Genomic DNA, 23,902 nt, shown 5'->3' on the forward strand with positions numbered 1-23,902 from the left:
CTGAGATGTTCTATATTATATGTTACGATGTTCTATATTATACGTTATTCAGGCTTTTACTGACCTGGCCTTGACATTTTTTCTCATATAACTTGTAATAACGTACTGTACATGTACAGGAAAAGGTTCTTAGGTTTGATGATATTATAAAATGCAGCTATGCTAAATGCCAGCAGAGAGTGCACTTTCTCTTTTAAGACAGAGAGTTTGGCTACTACAAGGATCAGAACAAGTTTGATGAAAGCATCTGGACCTTAAAACACAGGAACTTCATTAAATATCCCTGGGACATATATTGAAGCGTGCATAAATGGAACAATGAGGGTGAATGAGGGTTTAACGCGATGCATGGTTAAAACCTCAAAAAAGGAGAATTTGCACGATATAGGACCTTTTTATGCTCTTAGTGCGTCACAAAACCCCTATGGGTTGCATAGTGTTTTGTTGAAATGTCAGACGAAGCCCAGAAATGAAGGAAAGATACTGATAGATAGAAGGCCTGGTGCTACAAGGGACCAGGAATGCGCTCAGTACTGTGGTTATACCTTGCTGAAGTCGACACTGCTGCCTTCTCTACTGACCCCAACTTTGGATGGTCGCCTCTCCACGGCCTTGTTGCCATCCAGGTTATTAGGAACAGAGTGCGGCGACACCATTGGTCCTGGGAGGCACACAAAGGAACAAAATGATGGAAAGTGTGCAAGGAATACATGTATAGCAGCCTTAAAGTGAGGGCTTCGGTCTATAATTGAGCATACAAACACCGTTCAGCTATTTTCAACAAACGGGAAGCAACGCCAAAAAGTGGAATTCTTGTTAAGTAGTTCCTGATACCTTCCAAGTGGAGATCATGCTAGGACTGGCAGTCCTGTTGTTTTTCCAATAAGAATGTCCTGTTGTTGTGCATGTAAATAATAGCACTGTATCTTTCTAAAGCTCATTAGGCATACTATTAGATCATGCGCTGTACACATGACTCAAGTTTGGCATGTATTAACCCTGTGTCTTCAGTCATCATTATATGGAATGCGATCTCTAATCTCTGAATGTTCAAGGAAGTGAAAGCCAACCCTGATGAAGCACACTGTTCCCTGTCCTGGCACAGAGTGAAATGATGACTTCCTCTGGCTTAATGCGGCACTGAGCGCCGAGGCTGTGATGTATCTCCACAGGGAAGATCTCATATTTGACAATGAAATAGTGATTGCTCCCCATCTGTTGAGCTCATTATGCTGCAGCTGATCTTAAAATATATGAGCTTCTGCCGGAGCTGAGAGAATGACAGGCCATCTCTCTTCAGCACCTTCAGACATTGACGCCTCAAGGTTTTCTCTGCAAAACTTCAGCATTGACTTGAGCCATACAAAAACGCTAGCACTCAAGATGACATGAGAGATGTATGATGAACGAGGGATGCACTTGATCTACAGTAAAATGCAAGTGCAGTTTTAGCCCTTTGTAAAGAAACAGTTCTTTTACCAACTTTTACATCAAATGACATCACTGTCACACGTACACGTGAAACCCTCAATGCCCAGATCATTGAATTTCCGATTGTTACTGGTCCAAACTCATTCCTAGCTTTCCAAATGCATTTCTAACATCCCGGTTCTCCACAGGGATGAGTTTATGAGCACGTTTCCCAACTTCCAGATCAGCAATTCTATCACAATAATGTAAACAAAAACAAGCTGCAAGTTCATGATGAATAAGAAAATCTTTTTAAACAGATGCGAAGTGCACCAAGGTCTTTTCACAAATGTCTGCTTTTACAATATACTGCCACATTTCATTCCAGCAAAAAAAATTAGGTAAAGGGCCTTTAAGTTGCACACCTATCACTTTGCATAAAATCAAACATCATTCCCACCAATATGTGTAGTCACTGATCCGTACCCTTGACCAGAACCCGAGCTAAACCCTTCATACTGGGAAACTGTGAACAGGAGCATGACTGCCCACACTGCCAACAAAGCCTCTTGGAATAAGGGGGGGATTAGCTGAGGTTGCATCCACCAACGAACTTCATTCAGGAACGCTAAGCCCTGGAATTCTCTCTCATAGCAGGCTGGTACTATGACGTCACTGCAATACCTCATTTGTATGCAAAAAAATCCCGGTATGCAAAATGATACTGCATGGAACTTGATATTGTATTGCACAGGGTCGTGGTGTTTTAACGTGCTATTGGCTGCATGTTAGCAATTGCAATTGTGTACTATGTACACACTTTGCAACGAGCCTTAATTCAGGGTTTATATAGGCAGAATCAATTATTAAATATATGGTCAGTCTCAAATATTGGCATGGGCTTTTGAATTAAACCTCATCTCCAATAACCCAGTCCAGTTGATGAATTTGAAATCCTTTACTACGATGGAGGACTCCTGGAGAGCTTGCACAAACAGATTTTCCAGGGATAAAATGGAAACTAGTAAGTTATTGGCACTGGAGTGGTTGTATTTGAGACTTATTGTGACATATCTCACTTGACACAACTTAAAAAAGCAATATTTAAGTTGAATCTACAATGAATATAAATCTTTTGGAAGAAAAAATATTTATTTATTTATAGTTATTTTCCATATTGCCCAGCCCTGGTAAAACCCATGTTTACCTGGGTAAACCTGTCTCAATACAGTATATACCGTATTTTCCGGACTATAAGTCGCCCCGGAGTATAAATCGAACCAGCCATAAAATGCATAATGAAGAAAAAAACATATATAAGACACTCCAGAGTATAAGTGGAACCAGCCTTGGCAACTACCTGGGCATGGAGGCGTAACTGCACCGTTGACAAGCCTCTCCCGGCAGCAAGTTGTTCAAGCATCCACTTGTGAACTCTCTTCTAGAAGCTTGTGGCCATCGGGCTTTTAGCCTGCGATAAGCTTTTTTTGATTGCAGTAAAAGCTACTTCTGCATTTCGCCAGTCCCTCACAAGTTTCACACTCACTCCAAACTTTACTGTTTTTGTTTATTTTCAGTGGTACAGTAAGTAAATTAAAGTCGCACCCCCAGCAGAACTATGAAAAAAAGTGTGCCTTATAGACCGTAAAATACGGTATGTCAGGCATACCATTAGCAATTAAAAACTACGGTTTCTAAAATAGCAATAATTTTGTTGTGGCATGGAGCGTATTGTAATCTTCAGTGCTAATAATAGAACTGATTAAAGAGAGAACCCCAGTGAGTGATCCCACGCAGTCATGTGGAGATGTTTTGAAATACAGTACATTTTCTCAGAAGGGGTACAAATACAGACCCTCCTGCGCTAAAATAAGACCACTCCAACCTTTCAGAGCCCGTGTCAGCCCAGATATCAGTCTTCAAAGGCCCACAGGCTGAAACCGAGCCATTCCCAGGGTGCCACCAGCACCGATATACATATACGCACACAGTCTATTAATAAACAAGCACGACCGGGTTTGGGCAGAACAACAAGTCATTGTAGGAGTCTCATAGCGCACAGACACATGCAGGTGTTAGGTATATAATTCGAGGCTACTGTTTGGTTTCATAGCTCCACTACTGTAAAATTTAGGTAAAAGAATGTTTATGCTTAACAAATGATGAGATTTCACAATGAGGCAGCAAGAGTTTGATGAGGAATAACAGCAGATCGCATGTACACTATGATTTTTTTGTCTTAATGTTGAAATCAACCACAAGACACAGTGTGAGTGTTTTGCTTTAAAACTGTGCATCTGTTTGCAAAGCGGAGTCCTTAAGCATTTCTCAGCTCCATCTGCTCACTGTAGAGTCTCTTTGTCCTAAGGATTATTCGACTTAGACTGTTGTTGTTTTTGATAAATTGTGATGTGACTTTCTCATTTCTCTGTGATGTTTCTATCACTGATAGAATGGAGCAGACAACTATCATTTAAAAAACACTGACAGCTTATTTAGTTGGAAGTAAAGTGGCAAAACAAAAACACGTATGTGGGGTAACTATGGAAACACTTCACATGGAGCAATTTGATACAATACATAATGTGGTCATGCAAATAAAGTATGAAAACTACACACCCAAGCAAGGCATTGACGCTGACGTTTTATAAATGTGTAAAAACAGAAAAACAGCACACATAGAAACGCAGATAAGATCAAGTGTTAGTAAGTCTTTGTGGTCATTAGAACCGATGCAAGGTGAATATTGTAGCTAGATTAAAAACTCTGTGAGCACACAGTGGGAGCAGCGTCTGAGCCTGAGCCTTGCTGTGGGTTACTGATGGGATGGCCGCAGGGCTGTAGGTTAACAAGAAGCTCAGCGTTCATGCTAGTGCTAGTGTTCTCAGCCGTGACTCACACTGGCAGGCTACACAGATATTTGCCTTCTAAGGGCAGCATCTCGAGGCCCTGAGAGACAGAGGACCCTCGACGGTTGAGCTGGGGCGATCCCGCTTCATCTTCGGCCGAATTGTGCACCTCATCGTCCTCGGGCGGAGATACCACCACCTCCGGGATGCCTTGTGGACCTACGCCATAAGTCCCACTGTGGCCGTCAGCCGAACGTCGGAAAGATGAGGGAGTATTGTGAGGAGTGGACAGGGACGTGTTGGAAGAGGGGAGGAGATGGTTGAGCAGGATGGACACCTTGGACTCTCGTCTCTGGGAAAGGTTGGAGCCAGAGGGAGATAATCCCGGCTTGTGGAGAGAGAGGCGAGAAGAGGACAGGCCCTCTCCTAACAGAGGAAACAACGGTAGAAGAGAAGAGGGTGAAGGAAGGAGAGGAGGGAGAGAAAAGAACATGAGGCAGGGCTCTGTTACAGAGGACTATCTGGAGGAGGCACAGCCGGGGAGTGAGCAGTGCAGAGAGTGCAGTTAGAGGAAAAACATGAGAAAAAAGCATGGTCTGAGCTGAAGACATTACAAATGACTCAGGGAGGCATGTGGGAGGCTTATCAAGTGTCCAAAAACCAACTCTAGACCAAGGTCCACGCTTCATGTGGCTCAGGCCAAGCAGAACTTGGGACGTAAAGAAGCCATGCACAAGGTCAGTAACTGCAATGTCAGTGCACTGTGGCAAACAGGTGCTTCACACCAATTATTCTGCACATAAATGACAAGCAGTTTCATCCACCAAAAACAGTAAACAACACATTAAATATCAGGACCATTAGGACCAACAGGAACAAGCCCCGAAGTGATTATTCATATCCTTTAAAACGCTTACAGACACTTGTTATAGAATGCAGGGCATGCTAGCTAAAACACACCCAGTTTTGTGATTGCAGGTAATGCTTTAATCCCGTAAGAAGTACGTAGATTAAACTGTTTGATTAGAGAAAATCCCACACGGTTTGCAATTGTAGTCAACGACAACTGCCATGCTAATTAATTCAGAACTATCCATGTTTAACATTGCCATAGAGAAAAAAAAAACATGATACTGTTATCGTATGATACTGTTAAGCTGCAATTAGCTTCTAGAAAACCCGAAGCCATCACACATATTAGCAGCTATTAGCACCCAGATTTCTCTTCCACTTGGGTACTATCCACCCAAAAGTGGTCAAATCTATTCATATTTTTCAATCACCTTCGTCACTCTCTGCCATTGAAGAAAATAATAATAAAAAAACATTATTATGGATAAAACAGTTCCCCATACGCAGGTGATAAATTTACAGTGAAAAAGAAATTTAAGTGCGCTTTTGATCTCACCGTTTTTTTCAAGCAAGTGTGGGTCAGATTGTTTCTTGCCTATGTCAGCAAAGGAGCGCACCAGCGGTATCCGATTACTGAACTTTCTCTCGTTCTGGTGGTGGTGTTTCTTCAGCATGGCCTCCCGTAACTGGTCGCGTAGATCCTCTTTGAGCTGCCCCGAAGCCACCATGCTGTCTATTACCATGTCTGAGTCACATAATAACACAGAGGTTAGATGCAGCACGTGGAGAGAAAGGCAGTAGTAAAAATGACTGACAAATCCACGGGTAAATTACCAGCAATTTCCTCGATGGTGCTGGCTCTCATATCCAGCATGACTGTGCCATTGAGGATGCAGCTGCGCAGTTCAAACAGACTGTGTAGAGACAGAGTGGCCACATAGGGCTTACTCCATCTCTCCCCTCCGTCTTCAACGTCCTCCTCAAACTTCAGCCACCTGTGAACAATATTCCAAAAGGATTAAGTGTGACCACACAAAAGGATTTACTGAAATTCAATTGAAGACTACGCAATCTTTTGTTTTGTTTTATAACGCAAGCAGAACATAGCAAGAAACTCACAAGTTATTTACTGATTTCTTTTTATTGGCATTGACATACAGTGGGAAGAAAAAGTAAGTACACCATTTGGAATTTCTCACATTGCTGCCTAAATTGGTCACTAAATGTGGGTTAAGTCTAGACGCTCACAACAATCAGGATGAATCTTGGACCATTTCTCTTAAGAAAACTGCTGCAGTTCAGCGAGATTCAGACGGTGTACTCACTTCTTCCACGCTCTCCTGTGAATGTTTATGTGTTATGACCAATATAAATATGATGAAATGTAAATGTTTGGGTGGTATAAGTTAAAGCAGACACTGTTAAATCATTGTTATGATTTTGATGAAGATCAGACCACATTTAGGCAGAAATGCAAGATATTCCAAACAGTGTACTTACTTTTTCTTCCCACTGTAAATGTATTAGTTTAAAAGGGGATGCACAGTAGTGAAACATAGGCCTGTCACAATAATTACTAAACGACTAATTGTTCAATAAATGACAGACAAACAATATATTCTCGGGCTCAATATTTATCAAAAGTACATTAAGTGTAAGTACTTTTTTTTTCAAATAGTATCGTTTATTGCAATATATTCTTTCTGCAATATGTTAAGAGTTAAGAGCGAGAGACATTTAGCAAACTATGACTCTTATTATTCCTGATTTTATTCAATTTTATTAATTTACTATCATACCTGTGTAAGGACTATGTATTTTATTTTGAAAGTCACTTCCCTTTCTTTTAACTGGAAATGTGTGTTGTTAAACACTAGCGTCTGATTAGAATGGGGAAAAGGGGTAAAATGATTGACTTTATGAGTGTACTTCATTGTAAAACTTTTAATCTTTCATATGGTATGTGCTTTTAGCTCTTATGGTGAAAACATTGCTTAGAGAAAAATAAAGCGGAAAAAGGCCACTTGAATGTTCATTAATTCATTCCATTGGACACTATACTCTGTCTGAAACCCATTTATGCAGGAATGGAGTTAATTGAATTCAGACCCAATAAGAGAGTAAAATGGTCCCGGATGTAGCAAGTGGCTTTAGAAGTTATGAAGTTGCAAATCCTGCTATTTAAACTACATTTTTCTCATACATAGATCAATGTTAAAACACAATAAGCATTTATAGAGTTAGGTAGAGGCACGGTAAATGAATCTGACATCTGTAGGTTCCACTAATGTACAGTAATCGAATATGAGGATCCCATTTACTCTCACTGCTCTATACCACCAGTGTTAATGCACTTATGATTGACCGCCTTCAGCTGGCACACACCTGGCCGTCTCTCTCCACTCCGTCGCGCTGCCGTCTCTGAATGAAAGCTCGTCCAGCTCGGTGAAGAGGTCGTGCGGGACATGCTCCAGGTCATCGTCCTCGGTCCCCAGAATAAACTGCACCCGCTGGGACGGTGTGTCTACAGAGCACAGCAGGCAGAGACTGGAGATCAGGCTCATGGGGATTAGCAAAACAAACTCGCTACACGCAGCATAACTGCTAACTGAGGACTTTCAACTGCACATGGTGTTAGAGAGGAATCAGGAATGCATTTACTTTATGAATTACAGGTTAAAGGCTATTTTAGAACAAAGCAGTTACATTGACTTCACTACATTTGGAGGCATTACTGTGGAGTTAAGTGGGGCCAGTGCCAAGTAGTTCAGAAACATCCATTACGACATACTGTTGTCATTGACCTACAAAAAACAGACCCAATAAATTACTGCAGATGTTCAGGAATTGCATACAGTACTTTTCACACATTCTTCAACGGTTTCAACACTCAAACTTGGCCCTTTCACAAAAATCTGTATTTATTCACACACTACATCTGTTTGGTATGCATTCATTACCATAGGCTTTTATTCAAGCAAGAGATTTCAGAATCTATTTTTTTTTAGGGGATTTCTGGCACCAGAAGGGACAGTAGAAACCTAAGCACCCCATGCAGACACAGGGAGAACATGCAAACTTCACACATAAAGGCTCATTAAGTATATAAGATAAGATAAAATAAGATAAGATAAGATAAGATAATCCTTTATTGATCTCACAAAGGAGAAATTCACTTGTTACAGTCGGCGTTCAAGAAGATCACTCAGAGTTAATAAAGTGCAGCTGATACAGAGATTATTGCACATGTTACTTTACAGTCTTATTGTAAAGTGTATCTGTATTGAGAGAATTAAAATGCTTTGGGGTCCGGACTTAAGCCTCTGGTCGAGAATCTGGACCTTTGTCCACCAGTTGGGGACCCCTGACCCATGAAGACAAGATACTTTGTTTGCACAGGATCTTATACAGACATTATACTGTAATATGCTCAGTGCAAGAACAATCAATATCAATTGATACTAATTGTCCAGTCCTAGTTGTGCATATCTCTAAGGGGGGATGATAAGGAGTGTTATTAATGAAAAAGATAACTCAATCAACCTTTGTAGCAAATGATAGCGTGTTTATGCAAGGGTCTATAGCAGACACTTTATGCTTGTTTGGGCAGGTTTGCACAGGACAATCAAAGTGCACGAGAGAATAATGAAAACTCGAAAGCTTTCCAGCAATCTCCTTTTTCATGTCTGAGTGAATTAGAGACAGATATCGGGACATCTGGAAGCCGGGAGGAGACGGAAATAGATATGTCAGATTACACCCCCACACGCCGCAGGCAGACACAAAGTGAAAGACTAGAGGAAACGATTTTCTTTTAACACATGGGATCAGTGTCTGTGGTTGCAGAGAGTGGGCAAAACATTATGACCACTGACAGGTAAAGTAAATAATGCACAGATTATCTATTCTGGATCCTGTGAATGGAGGGAAAAGTATTAAGGAGCAAGATTTCCTTGTGCTCGAAGCCGTAAATGCCAGGTATAAGGATTTTTGACAAAGGGGGTATTGTGATGGTTGAGAACTGGGTCAGTGCATCTGGATAAGGGCAGCTCTTGTGGTTTGTTCCTGATCTACAGAGGTCAGTGAGTATTAGAAGAAAATATGAACTGCGGTAGGTGGTAGGTATTGCAGATGGAGAGGCAAGGCCACCCGGATGGATGAAGAGTCTGTAGATGCAGTTTAAGTAGTTTTGGTAGCAACATTGAGACCATAATATGTGTAAACACAGCACTGACCTGTTTCACAATGTGTCTCCAATGTACAATGACACTTAATGCTCTGGAGGATTTTAGTCTAAAATCCAGGCTTGTCAAAGTTAGCACCTTAACAGTCTGATTAATCTGATTATAAAAAATAATCCATTGACAGCATTACTAAAATAACAATAGAGATTGAATTGCTCCCAGTTGATGCTAACTATAATGAAGGACACAGGTCAAACCTACAGATTATTAATGAATGTATCAGTTTATCAACTGATGAGGCAAGTCCTCGTGCAGTCTGTGTGTGCAAATGTCACAGCCTTTAGACTGAGTCGGAGGCTGGAAGCTGGTGACATTTCAGATTTTTTTTTCAAGGGTTAAAGTTTGGAAAATGCATTCAAGGGTTCTGAAGGTTTGACATTGCTAGTACAGACCAATGAACAATGAACAATGACTTTTACCATTTGTTACAATAAACAAAAAAGTCTGCCATTTCTAGTGATAGTGAAATATAATATAATAAATGCACTGAAATAATAGATCTACAAAACATGAAGGGAAAATCCAAATCAACACTAGCAAATGATGATATAAATCACCATGGTTAGAAGGCAAAATGTTAAACTCTTTACCCGGATGAATGTAATGAGAGAGCATGGCACATACCAATCGGTGAGTCGCGTCCATCTCCTTTGCCTTCGTCGTCTTTTTCTTTCTTCTTTCTGTGGTGTTTGTGTCCTCTGTGACGATGCCTTCTTCTGCTCTCTCGCCCCAGCGGCACATGGACCCCGACGTACACCGCTCTGTGGCCTGAAGGTATGCAATACACAAACATTACTAATGTACACAGAATCAGAGAAGACTTCACTTGGTTTAGTACTTTCACGCAACACAATACCCGTGTTTTTTTTTTATATATATACAAATACTGATGCAAACACAGTGCCTATTAGAAATATTGCTTTAACTTGTGTAAAGTTGTGTAACAGGCACACTTCTCTCTGATCCTTTTCTTGTTGCAGAGAATCTTGAGCCTGAAGAAAGCCAGATGACAGTATTTAAATTTTTCGCCCATCTGTTTTGCCCCGATGTTTAATCTACTTCCTCTTGATGTAAGTACCACCCGGCAGCGAGTAGTGATACGCATAACGTCCCTCTCGGCTTTTTTGGCCTCCATTCTCTGCCAATCCTCCAGCTGTGAGTCATCTTTCTTTGATTTCAGAACGAAACCAGGGGGATGCATCGGTTCTCAGGGGAAGGCACACTTGTACACACTCAGCAGATTAAAGGAAGGCCAAGAGGACGGGACGATGGAGGGACGTGAGGAGATGAAAGATTGAAAAATTCAGTGAGGTGCTGAGGACTAAACTGAAGGCTGGCATTAAGCGCTGGAGTGCGGTGAGGCTTCTCATAGACAAAGAGAAGCGCGTAGGAGGACAGGAAGTGACACGTGGCTGCCTCAAGTACTGGTTTCTAAAGCATCAACAGCATCACAGCTCTTTAAAAACAATGCTTCAGCCATGGCCTTCGTGATGTGAGGGTCTGCTCATTCGGACAGTGACGCAGGTTATGAAACAATAATGCTCAATCTTTGCAAAAATGTACAAAACCTTTTGAATTAGATCAATTATTCCATCAAATTAAAAATGCTTTCATCCAAATGACCGATCTAAAATCTTTGTGGCTTTGCAAAACATGTGTAAAAGGCAGGGTAAAATCTAAATTAAGTGAAGTTTGAAAAAACAATGTGTAAAAGTTTCTATCTTACTTTCTAGTTCATCTTTCTCATAGTTGGTTTGCGTGGTGAAACTGGTCTTCCCATGGTCAACAAGTGCCTCCTCATCTAGACCCTGCAAAAGACAATAAAAAGAATAATAAACATTGTGATAATGTAACTACAATACTTAGTAAATACCCAATTTATAAATAGATGGTTAGGCCCCAAAACACAAGGCATAATGCAAAAGATGTGATCATGTGTCAAGCATTTCAAAGCAATCCAATCCTAATAAAATTATAAACATTTTCGACATTGTTCAATAACTTGTTCAATGAAAGGAACAGATTAAAACTGCTTTGACATCGATGCAAGTTCCAGACAAGAAACAACAAACATGAAATTTTAAACATTCTGTGGGCAAAAACTTCTGAACAAGCTGTGAAGGGAATTTCTGTTGCCAAAGGAAGAGCACATTTGCTTGGTTTGGTGAAGTGTCCAGAATGTTCCAGCGTTGGCTCGAGGCAGTGGCTTTGGTTCCTACTGGAAGGAACACTGTGCTGCTTCAGTCAACAGTCTCCAACAGCTTCCTCCGGAAATTTGGAACAGCTTTTCAAGATCTCAGAAACACAGCAATCTTTGAAAACTATGCAAGAGCCCAATTTAAAAGTCCAAAGACTAATTGCGATACTCATTTGCTGGTCAAGCGAGGGCTCCAAGGGACATGTAGTTCCATTATTAACAATATGGTATCGTAATAAGTTGTGTCGGAAAATGACAACGATTACTTTGCTAGAGGTTGACCGAGTTTTTGCAAGGCTTATGCCAATGTTGATTCTGGGGGATTTTGATGCTGATGCCAATACGCACAACCAATATTTTTCCAAATGTCTTGTCTATAATCCTGTGTATGATGCTTTTATACTGTAAAGTACACGTGTCAGTGTTGAACTGTGACAGTAGGGGGCACTTTATTCGGGGCATGTGGGGCTGAGTTGTGACCGATTTCATTGCAATTTTTTGTCAGCTCCTCTGTGGTCTTGGTTGTGTGGAAGGGCTCATTTTAAAGCTCTGACTGCGCTCTTTTCAATGCAAGAATCTGTTCCAGAGATATTGGCCCTTTAGCAGCATAAGATCAGCCAAATATCGGCCCGATATACAGCATATCAGCCGGCTCGACTTCTTCTGAGATCTTGTGAATTGCTGGACCATGAGACTGACCCCTGTCATTAAAACAGAGGTTACAACCTTTGAGAAAATAATTAGCTGACAGCGGTGTCATAGAAGATCTAGAATGTAAAGCTGCCCAATTAAGCCGGACACGAGAAGATAAAGATAGACACCATTAACCTCTTATCAATTTTGCTCTGTATCAACAAATAAAATGCACAGCCCCTTGCTAAATGTTCCCTGCGAGTAATGTTTGTGCCGTTGTCAAGGCAGTTTCATTCCTATTGACTTACTCTTTATTACACTAGGCCAATAAAGTTCAATTACAAGCAGGTTATTAGCTGTGCCACTGACTCGCTGCCCTTACACTGTGTCCAATTACAGTGCAACCCCAAGAGTGTTGAGGTCACTGCGGGTCTCCTAACAAAATATGGCAACATGATATCCTTCTTACAACTCGGCCCAACCACAAACAAACCCTTTAATAAGAAATTCCCTCTGGTTCCTTCATTGCATGCAAAGAAGTCGCATTTTACACATGATAGTTATTATATAAACATAAATCCGGCGAGCTAAAGCGAAACAGACCACAAAAGGACCCCGGGACATGCGCGTACATTGTTGGATAATCGCATTTGGCAGCTTAAACAAAACCATTACAAGCAGATGTGGCTATAAAGAGAAAGGAACAGCTTGCAATCGATATGTAAAGCTAATGTTGCTGCAGTGGGGGATTTGAAGAAGGTGCTTGCTTATTTTAGACATGCTGTCATATAGGCCGCGTGGACACCAGTGGGGCGCGGTGACGTCATGCAGAGATTTGTGACGGGGGTAGGGCTGTCACGATAATTACTAGATCGATTTATCATTTAATAAATAGCAGATAAACGATAAATGTTCTCTTTGTAAAACTTTGATTTCTAATTGAAGCAAATTAAGTTACATTATATTTCAAGTTCATTGCAAGCTTGTGTGGAATTTTAGGATAGGATTATGCACTTTTAAGGTAATTTTTATGCCTGAGAGTTGACGGTATCTTGTGTTGCTAGAGTCAATAATATCGTTTATCGCGATACTTTCCAGCCTCAATATATATCGAACTTCAAATTTGTGATCGTGACAGGCCTAGACGGGCGGAACAGAAATGACAACTATGTTGCACAGTCAGGAAAGAGCTTCCGATTCCAAACACCTTGGGTATTTTTTTGATAAACTCTATGTTATCGTTACCGCAATATTAGTATCTGTATCGTAAGTCAGACGGATTCTCTTCCTGATTCTGCCTTATTTTGGTCATTTTGTCACAGTTGACAATCAAACAAACTGCTTCAGACCAACTTTTTGCAAATTGCTTCAGACTAACATTTTCTCTAAACAACTGAACCACAGTCTCCTTGGTAAACTCCTGTTAGTCTCCTGTTCTGGGCATTTTAGGTTAAAGGAGCATTTGGTGTGGTACAGAGGGCAGTGGCCAATTAGCCAATTACAGGCTTGACCTCGAGACAAAGAAGGGTCAGAATTAAAACTGATTAAAGCTGATTAAGGGTGCTGGCTGCCGAACATACTCACTTAGCCAGCTTCTGCATCTTAAGTTCGACTCTTGACTGTGGGGCCATTTGCTTCACGCTGAACTGTTTCTGTCTGTTCGTGCTATAAACGTTTGCTCTGATGACTTCTCCAGAAGAAGGGAAAAGTCTAAACTTATTTCTTAGTCTGTTGATCTAATGCACCAGTCTTTAATTGTTTGAGTAGTTTAATTCACACAGTCAACCAGTGAAAGCTCGGCTGATAGTGCTGAGCAGAAGAGAGTGAAAGCAAAAGGTGTTGATGTAAGCCACATGCCACGGTCTCTGTGCCCGCTATGAGCTCCTCTGTGCCTTGATCCGACAATAAAACTCTCAAGGTTCACTAAAAACCTGTTTGCTATGCTCCCGACACAGCCCCAGTCTTAGCCACTGCATTGCTAATGTCTTAAATGCTTCTGATTTGTGGACAGAGCATTAACATAATAATGCATGTTTCTCCTGGATGAAGGAATCTGTTGCTTGTATGCCGTGTGGACTGAACCATGGATTGTGGCTTTGTTGATTGAGAATTTGCATTATAATTACCTGAGCTGCTCTGTGACAGTGTCCTGATGAGTAGCAATACATTAGCTACACAGAGAAGGGAAAAATCTATTTCATTCAGACTTCAAGCCGCTCACGAACAAACAGCAAAGTCCAAAGATGAGAACAAAACAAAATGAAAGCAAATTCAGCAAATCACCAAACTGTGTCACAACAGTATTTCTAAAAAAAATCCAAAACAGGACCAAAACAAGATGTGGTATGTCCACAGTTCACTCAGGTCTGCTGTTAACACTTAATGCATATGTACATCTGTAAACACATTCACACTGTTGTCCTGTGCCAAATTATTTTTTTATCTACTTTATGCATGCCCTTATAGTCTTATAGTTTTAAAGTTTTAAAATGTTTATAGTTTATTATTTATCTACTAAGCTACTATATTATATGTTTATGTTTCATGTTGCACGATTGAACCGAAAAAAGAATCCTACTTTGTGAACCTGTTCACTAACAATGGTAATAAAAACAATTCTAATTCTAGAATGGAATTAAATTATGAAAATCTTGAACTTTGACCATTTTAAGTTATAGTGTTTTTGCTTTAGTCTGTGTCAGCAGATCAAAGACCTCAGCGATTTTGCGATATATTGTGTCGCTCTAAGGTGCTGTTGTGAAACTTTCCCAACATTGTTCTGTTCTGCATAAGCGGATCAAAATACCACTCCACAAATAAGTAGGACTTACTGCGTCTTACAACTGTTTATGTACAAACATATATTAATATATTGAATATGTTGTTGACTCCAGTGTTTGTCGTCCAAGGAGGACCACCACATGTTGGCTGCAGGCGTTGCTTTGTTAAACATCTGACCTCATGATGTAACCTGCCTGCGCCACAAAGCTTCAGAAAACATTGTCTGAAGGGGCCACCAACAGACCCCGCTGTGGAGGTCAGAGGTCGTCGGGCCTCAGAGATGAACAGTGGCTCCAGGAGCAGAGCCTCTGTGTGGACTGCAGCACAAACACACTGGTGTCAGGTTCAAAACGCCGGAAGCTTTTCCAGCGTAGACCTTCAAAATATCTATTGTCTACAGCAGCTCAAAAATGAACTGGATTTGCCATCCCAATAAAGCAAAGTAGTACTCATTAATTGTCTGTGAGAGTAAACACTACGACAGGGAGAGAGGGATATTGCACATTGTGTCACAACTCAATGACACAATGGAAATACTTTTTTTACTCAGACTTGGCCGTAAACACTGCTAAAGTGGCGCTAGTCCACAGTTAGCTTTGATTTCCCCTCAAATGCAGATCTAGAGACTTGTCAACAGACAGTATCAGCTTTACTGTCTTCATGTCTGAGGTGTTGCTGTTTACAGGAAATGGTTTACTTTTTATTGTAAATGCTTCATTGCTTACTGTATGAACGCCAGCACTCACAGAAAAGGAGCACAGAGAAGCTGCAGCTCTGACATGCTTTTTCCATGACACTGTAAATATAAAGCTAAGCACGTCTGCCCTTCACGAGTTGTTTGACACTGCAGAGCCACATTACTGAAACGCCACATGACCATAATAACACACTCGCAAACCTGGTTAACACTGAGCCACATTGATGAGGCCCCTCGTCGTGTCCAGAGGGGAAACCCACCACCAACTGGGGAAGAAAGTAGTTCAGACGATGTAATGTAGTGATTACTATATCTGCACTGACTCTGGCTTTTAGGACACGTAAACTTACTCATGATATTTGTAAATGATTATATTGAGTCTCAACGATAAAAACATAACGTTGTCAAAGATGATGAATAGAAGATAGCAAAAGGCAACAGACAAAGTCAAAATTTGGCGACCACAATTAGCACTCTCGCCTCGCTGCAAGAAGGTCACAGGCTAGATTCCTGGGTCACATGAGGTCATTTTGTGTGGAGTTTGCATGTTCCCCCACACCAAAAAATTAAGTAAAATGGGTCCCTTCTGGGGCCAGGACTCCCAAGCTGAGGATATTCTGAATCAGTGGGACTTTCCTGAATAACGGTCACATAAAAATACATTATATTTACATACTGCACCAATCTTGGTTCTGTTGTTTTATTACGATGCAAGTTGTAACCTATTGTAGACTGTGATAATGTTGTTTGGTAATTGAATCACAGACTAAGAGCATGTTCATCATTATTTTTAGCATCACTCCCTGTAGATCAGTCCATTAACAATACAGCTGCTCCAGCCAAAGGTGCAGAGCTGTTGTCTGCACTATGCAGTAGTAGTCGTCTCATACAGTGTCCTCAGGTGCCCCCAAAAGCTTTAGCCGACATTAACAGGTAAAGTGAACAAGGCTCCCTGTAGTACAGCTAAACCCTGCATTAAACACATCTCTGTGGCATTTCTCTGGTGTGTACAGATTAGCTTTAAGAAGGAGAACGCGTATGTTTTCTTTGTTTGTGGATTACTGGTTCACATGAAGTATACCTGAGGATTAAAACCGAAAATGTAGCCTGTATTAAACATATCAGAAGTTGTGTTTACAGAATATCTTGATCCTAGTTAAACAATCGCTACAACATTTAATTGAGTGTCGGAAAGTTAGTAAAGTTTAAGTAATTTATTGCATTATGAATATAAGGATACAGCCTTTTGGTTGTCTTGCTTTCAGGTTCTAGCCTCCGTTTTGATTCAATTTTACTCTTCTTTAAGGATAGTCCCCCTGAAAGTCAAAATCTTTTTCAGAGTTCTGGCCCCAGAGAGTAGCCTGTTGTTTGTTGTGGTGGGAGGGAGCCTGAGCACCCAGAGGAAACCTAACACCGGGAGAACAGCCTCTACACATAAAGTCCCCACTAAGCCCGGGATGTGAACCTATGACTTTCCTGCTGTGGTGACAAGACAACTACCTGCTGTACCACCACTAACCAGGGTAGCAATATTTCAGCTAATGTAGCAAGAACCGTCAGCCTACAGATTAATTTCTTGAACATAACACTGTGACCGTCAGTTGGACAGGATTTGCATGCTTTGTCAGAGATACCTTTGAAGTCCTCCTCTCACAGTGCACGCTCTATGCAACTAGTTCCCTTCCCAAAATAAAACATTAAATTATCGTTGTTCCACATGCCACTCCGATCTAGTTCAAACAGTGCAGATAGTGCAGACAGACTCAAACGCTGAAGGGCACAAACTGAATGATACACCAAATGATCGTGTTATAAACTAAATTAAGCTCAAAAAGGAAAGAAGCTCATCCCTGTGTTAAGCAATCAACAGCAAAATGATTTCTGTCATTTACCACAGTGGAAGCCCAAAACAGTAACTCTATTCTTGCACAATCTAATTAAACACTGACAGTGATACATGCACTGGCTAATTTCTACCTCAATGCATTTAACCCATCGCCCATTACTGCAACAGCCTCAGATTTTGAATGATCTCCAGTTGGTTTATGACTGTTTCTTCAAAATCCCCTGATGTGTCCTTCTTTGCTCCACTGTTCCCCTTGTCCCGCTCCTTTAGGCAGCCATAACTGGTCCGTCTGCCCCCCCTTCTCACTCCTGCTTCTAATCGGGGAGCCAAGCAGAATCATGCTTACATTCTGTTTTTCTTTTCAGTTTTCATTCAAGTTCAACCCCAGACCACCTGCCCCATTCATTGCACTATAGCTGAAGAACATTGAAGGACATCCTATTCCTAAACCATAACAACACACTGACTGACTGACTGACTGAGCCGCCTGGTCCCGCTCAAGTGACAGCCTGCGCATTGTCAAAAGCGCACGTACCGTAAGAACATGCTCCCCCTCCGAATCATCCATCTGTGCTGAAACATCCACAGAGCTGAGACGATGTTGCTGGTGCTATGGCTTGCAAGAGGACGGGATACGTGGCGTGGGGGGAGCTAGCTCGGTTAGCGCTGCACTTGTCTGTTGCTTTTTTCCTGCGTGCATCTCTTTATAGACAGAGGAAGAGAGAGGCGCACGAAGCAGGCAGCCCGCTCTCCCTTCGGCCCAGCCAATCCCACCATGGCATCATGAATATTTCATCCTCGAGCCAAGAGCTTTAAAAACACACACGCACGCGCCGCCTCTCGTGCGCTAACATTTGGAGGGCGCACAAGAGCTCACCCGCAGTGGCATTCAGGTCAAACAGACGAAGACCCCCAATGCGGTGAAGTGCAAGACGCTATCACGTGGGGCTGCACAAAGAAAAATAAATAGCGTTATCAGATGAATATACTGGTGCAGGTGAAAAAGAAAATCCTTGCCCAGTCAGAGCTTCAAAGGAAATTTGCTGGGATCCAGTATTATTTATGACTAGTTTCATTTTCCATTTAGTTTTTATTGAAATTCTGTCAAAAAAAAGTATAGCCTGTCAGTTCAGCATTAACATTGACATCACATTACTCAACATTTTATTGCATGTCACAGATTTTGAAATAACCCACAGCCCTATTGTGTGAACTGAACACGTCTCATGGGGGAGGAGAGAGGACAGAGCCCGGGCCAATTCATTTGAAACACAAATGGCTTTTTTAACAATGACTCTCTCACAGTCTCAAGGTCAAACATGGCTGTCACCAAGATGTAATTTACCCAACAATCACAGGCAGCGCAGATGAATGAACAGAGCCGCAACAACCTTCAGAAACTTTCAAATGGATGTCTCTTTCTAGTTCTGTGAGTGACATGTTCTCCGAAGGAAGTAGAAGGGTCAGCGCAAATGATGAGTGCTCATTTTTGAGATATAAAATATGCAGGACTTGAGACAGAAAGAATGACGTCCAATGCAGATGAAATGAGGGGAAAACCTGTGGACTCCGGCTTATTCTGGGTTTGAAAGTAGACTAAACCATCAGACCCAAAAATCAATACCAAATCAATAAGCCAATTTCGGGTTGACAAGAATAAAGCAGCTGGACAGAAGAGACTTATTTGCCCGCTGTTGCGTGAAAACTAATTCATTCCCACACTGTCATTGACTTTTTTAAATCACAAAGCTGGACGTATTACATTGATGACACTGACTTTCGATCATTGGCAGACAGACTGACTCGATATTTAGCTCACTCCATAGTAACCAAAGCATGTGACGACTCATGACCAATACTATACAAACCACTATATCATTCATCATCATGACTCAACGAGCTAATTGGCCGTGCATAAGGAGATGGGATTTCCCTGTAATAGGATGACTCCTTCAATCCTCTTTGCTCACACAATTGATAAGAGCATTGTGCTTTGTAAGTCTTGCATATAGTGTTGTGTGTGCTCCCAGCTTTTCTTTTGCATCGACTCTGCAGGAGATCCCACTGTTCCTTATCGCAAACAACACTTTAAGCCAATAGAGAGACAGCATGTGACAGTGGTGCTTATGTCAATCCCAGGCCTCCAAAGGTATGTGCTTCCCTCAATGAAATGAGCCTCTACACTTCAGACTGTAAATATAGCTACTTCCTGTTCAGACCTGACTAAATCGAGGCGCCTAAAAATAAAGCAGGTATGTGCACTAACTGGCCATATTATAAGGTACACGTGTATATCGACTTGTAAATCAATAAATAACAGATAAACAATATATTTTTGGGCTCGATATTTATTTTTCCTTTGTAAAACTTTGATTTTTAACTGAAGCAAATTGAGTTGTATTATGATTCATGTGTATTGCAGCTTGTTTGGTATTTTAGGATAATACAATGCACTTATGAAAACTAAGGGTTAGTGTCATTTTTATGCCCGAGAGTTGACAGTATTTCAGTATCGTTAGAGTCAATAATATAGTTTATCGCGATACTTTCCTGCCTCAATATATCGAACTTCAAATTTGTTATCATGACAGGCCTATGTGTTGTGGCACTTAACTCTTTTATGATCTGGAGTCCAGACATCCCTGTGGGTAAAAATCTCAGAGCCAAGTTTTTTTTTTTCACAGAACAGTAACACAAGTGTACGATCGTTTAGCCACCAACACTTCGCTTTTTCCCTCTGTTTGACATGTTTTGTGTGCCTTCTGTAGTTTCAAAACTGATATGTCCCAGCTAGCCACATAAATCAGTGGACTAATTTTTGCAAAGCTTAAGTTTTACCAGGGTTTAACAACGGAGAAAGACTTCTACGCAATATGCCCTTCCAGTCACAATCTGCCGCATTTGTGTGACTGGAGTGGGTGTTTGGGGTTAAGTGTTACAATAGAGACACAACAATTAATACTATGTCGAACCAGCAACTTATTATTCCCCGACAAATGCAGATGAATGTTGCAAAAAGTAACCAAAACGGCAAAGAAATAGTTCTGTTGAAGCATTGAGTTGCTTCATGTGTGATACACTGGCTGGTTATTGTGATCCTATATACAACACACAGTCATTTCAAAATCATGCACACATTCTTAAGAAATTGATATTCAAAACAGTTGTAAATAAGAAGGAAAGACATTTTTCCCACAGAGAGAGCTTGTCCATGAACCAGTGAAGCCCTCTGTGATACATGGTCCCATTAGCATATAGCTGTCTCATATTATCATAATAGTATGGCCCGAGCACAACAGAGCCTCAGACGGGAAAAGGAGGCTCATTTTGACTAATTACACGTTCAAAGTGATGCAGTATCAAGTGAGTAAGCTTCATACAACCCTCACTAGCCCTGGCCTTAAGTGCTGGACCAATAATGCAGCAGGTCCCACATTGGAGCCTTTCAGCAGTGAGACAGCAGGATGCACAAAAGCCTTTCCTGCACACTGCCCCGCGATAATGGACTGTCTACAACAGAGCTGTCATAAAAACCAGGATGTGGATGAGAGTGAAGGTCAACAATGGGACAAAATATCTGACACAGAGAACAGGATTCAGACAGATATTTTGGAGATAGATGCAGTAATAAGTTTTATGTAGTCCTGGGGGAGGGCTGTGACATTAGCATTACTATAATGCATTTATTATGTTGCCAAAACGACTGATGCCAATTTAACTACACTGCAAAAAGGCAGCAACTTTTAATGTTCTAAAATTCCTCAAAGCTTTGTACCATCAACATGTCAGCACGAAGGGCAGCTTCAGCAACAGAAAATATGTATTCTGCCACAGACCATGTTTGCTAACAGCAATTCAGCTGTATCAATAAAGTAAAGCAAACCAAATGTATTGTATCAATGTGTAACAAGTGAACTCATACATTGTTAAGCAAAGAATGTTATCTTAGACTTCTAAACATTACAGTAGCCATTTTGTAAAAAAAATAATATATATATATATAAAAGTACTACTACTAGCTTGGGCTGCACAAGACATTGCTAAAACTATTGTTATTGCACTATTAGGTGATCCATATCGCAAGAAGCAAAACAAAATAGCACTGAGACTGACCATCTGAATGAGTTTTACGTATTGTTGACACAGCCTACAACAAAAAGTATAGTAACTTGTTGTTATGGCCCCAGGCCTCCAGGCTCCCTCCTGTTTGTATAAGTTATATGCATGTCTTAAACGTGTGTATTTTCCCACTATGTAAATTCGATGTTGTGGTCCTTGCCTGTGGTTGGTGGAGTGCATTGGGAGTCCTGACTGTTGCCTGGTTCGGGCTGTGATGCTGGCTGATTGGTGAGGCAGCTCTACACCTGGCCAACTCCTATATAAGGTTGCACTTTCAATCATTTGGGGCAGCTGGCCTTTGTGGCAGTATGCTATTTCTGTCTGAGTTCCTTTGTTAACCCTTTGTAAATATGTAACTAGCCTTAGTTTGGTTATTTTTGGTGACCCCTTTGTTAACATTACGTTCCTTTTAATAAATTACAACTTTATTTAACCTTTTTACATCTTGGTTTTTTTCACACTTATGCTTTGTGTTTTTTTTATTGTATTTAGTTCAATTTTTCTCATTTTCTGCAGCCCTGAATCTAGCTTAGGTCTACCTATACATTTTTCAACATCTGCATATTCCTCCTACCATGAGCTACTATAAAAATGTGACATTTCTTGGAATTGAAATCAACTGAGATGACACAAGTCTAGGCATATTGGGACCTAAGGTGCTAGCGTTACTTTCTCGATAGTTCCAGTTTCACATTCACTGCACTGACGTGTGGCCCGGGACAGTCACGGGGACAGCATCTTGTATGGAGGTCAAGTTTCCAGACACTCAGCCGATGGTTATGGAGCTTACAAATGAATGTACCCAGTATATACCACCTAACGCTACACATATTTGGACCTAGATGTTAGTTATGTTCTTGTAAGCGTGTCAGTGTGAAGTGACTGAGCTCACCAACTTATGAGCAACTATCGAGTTTACACCCAGCAGACACAGGGCAGGATGTGACTCTCAACCACAACTTCTGCTGAAAGACATCAAAACAGTAGGATGGTTGTATGGGAACTATGTGCGCCAATAAAAGTACTTGTTTTTGAAAACTTCACAGCCTTTTAAGGTAAAATTAGGCACAGTTTTAGACTTGGGAATGTCACACAAGAGAGTTGGTCTATTCTTGGTGTATATTGATCTAAATGTGACCTTATATGTGCGTCCTAGATGTGCCAACATAGATTATTTATTGCTAATTTGAGCATCTAGAAGCAAAACAACATAATTATATCACATTCAAAGAGACAAAGAGCTCAAGGGATAATAAGGTGCTTTGTGGCGTATGTTGTTACCAAGAGGCATTTTTGTGATCATGAAACTAGTCAAGTTCACTATCACAGAAGCATGATGGCTCGTTCATAGCTTGTGTATTAGCTGGTAATACCTGAAAAATAATGACAATGATCGCCCAAACTATTATAACGGAAGGAAACGCACGCATTACCAGGATACGAATGCGTAAACACGCGTTCGGAGTTGTAAAGACGCACAGAAGTCGTCATTTACAGTCCTGCCACGTGTCAAAAGTAGAAAGCCGGCTAACAATAGCTGCTGCCGGATGGTGCCACACACGGACCCTGACTCCTGAAAGCATCCCTACAAGAGCTTGTCATAACGCACGGGGAGAGTGGAAAATGCCCGACCAAACACAAAGCACCAAGCCGCTCACGTACCGCGCTGTCCGGGCACTTACTGTTCTCAAAAGGGGCCTCATTTGCTCCAGGGGTTCTTCCATTTCACCTGCCGGGTGGGTTCTCTAAACCCTCGGCTAGCTCCGTTTTGCCGGTTAATGCTCAATAGACCGGACTGGCTGTGGCTGGGAAACTATGAGGACTCGTTGTGCTCTCCCTAACGACGCAGTGGAAGACACGCCTCTGTTATCACTGACGGACGCGTTAGGCCAATCAGCGCAACAAGCCGGTCTTTTCAGCCAATCCGAGTGCGCAGCGTCACTTCCAAACCTGGGGGCCGTTTCCTTGTCCCCTGTAGTCCCAAGCGGGCTTTTTGTGTGGGCAATTCTTCAAGCTAATAACCCAGACTTGACCTTTGGCTGCAAAATGTAGGCATATATCTTGTAAAAGGCGCCTGAAGTCCAAACATGAGAGAGGATCGATGTTAGCCTGCTGTATGTCTTTCTTCTGTGTGTGTAGTGCATTAGGGCAGTTGGCCACATCACTGAAAATAAAACACATTAAACGCCTTATACCTCTGTTAGTTGTGTACAAACAATGAAACAGAAGTGCTTTAAAAAGAAACTGTTAGTTGTGGCTAAAACTCCTTTCTGA

At 41.3% G+C, this 23,902-nt stretch overlaps 1 protein-coding gene across 8 annotated transcripts in view; it reads right to left on the minus strand.

Moving 5' to 3' along the window:
- Window positions 1-23,465, minus strand: part of slc4a7 (solute carrier family 4 member 7) — a 42,049-nt gene extending 18,584 nt beyond the window's left edge. For 2 of the 8 annotated variants that reach the window (XM_079570863.1, XM_079570860.1), the window contains exons 1-8: window positions 23,311-23,465; window positions 11,082-11,163; window positions 9,980-10,123; window positions 7,497-7,635; window positions 5,946-6,106; window positions 5,668-5,856; window positions 4,335-4,685; window positions 546-661 (exon numbers count right to left, since the gene is read on the minus strand). In XM_079570863.1, coding sequence (XP_079426989.1) covers window positions 546-661; window positions 4,335-4,685; window positions 5,668-5,856; window positions 5,946-6,106; window positions 7,497-7,635; window positions 9,980-10,123; window positions 11,082-11,163; window positions 23,311-23,352 — 1,224 coding nt within the window. In that variant the 5' untranslated portion in view covers window positions 23,353-23,465. Of the gene's footprint in view, window positions 1-545; window positions 662-4,334; window positions 4,686-5,667; window positions 5,857-5,945; window positions 6,107-7,496; window positions 7,636-9,979; window positions 10,124-11,081; window positions 11,164-18,044; window positions 18,364-23,310 lie in introns of those variants that run through there. The other 6 variants (XM_079570866.1, XM_079570864.1, XM_079570862.1 and 3 more) reach the window with 5 other exon arrangements.
- Between the last annotated feature and the right edge of the window lie 437 nt (window positions 23,466-23,902).

This window comes from Gobius niger, assembly GCF_951799975.1.
Source record: "Gobius niger genome assembly, chromosome: 14".
In the NCBI taxonomy this organism is placed as follows: domain Eukaryota; kingdom Metazoa; phylum Chordata; class Actinopteri; order Gobiiformes; family Gobiidae; genus Gobius; species Gobius niger.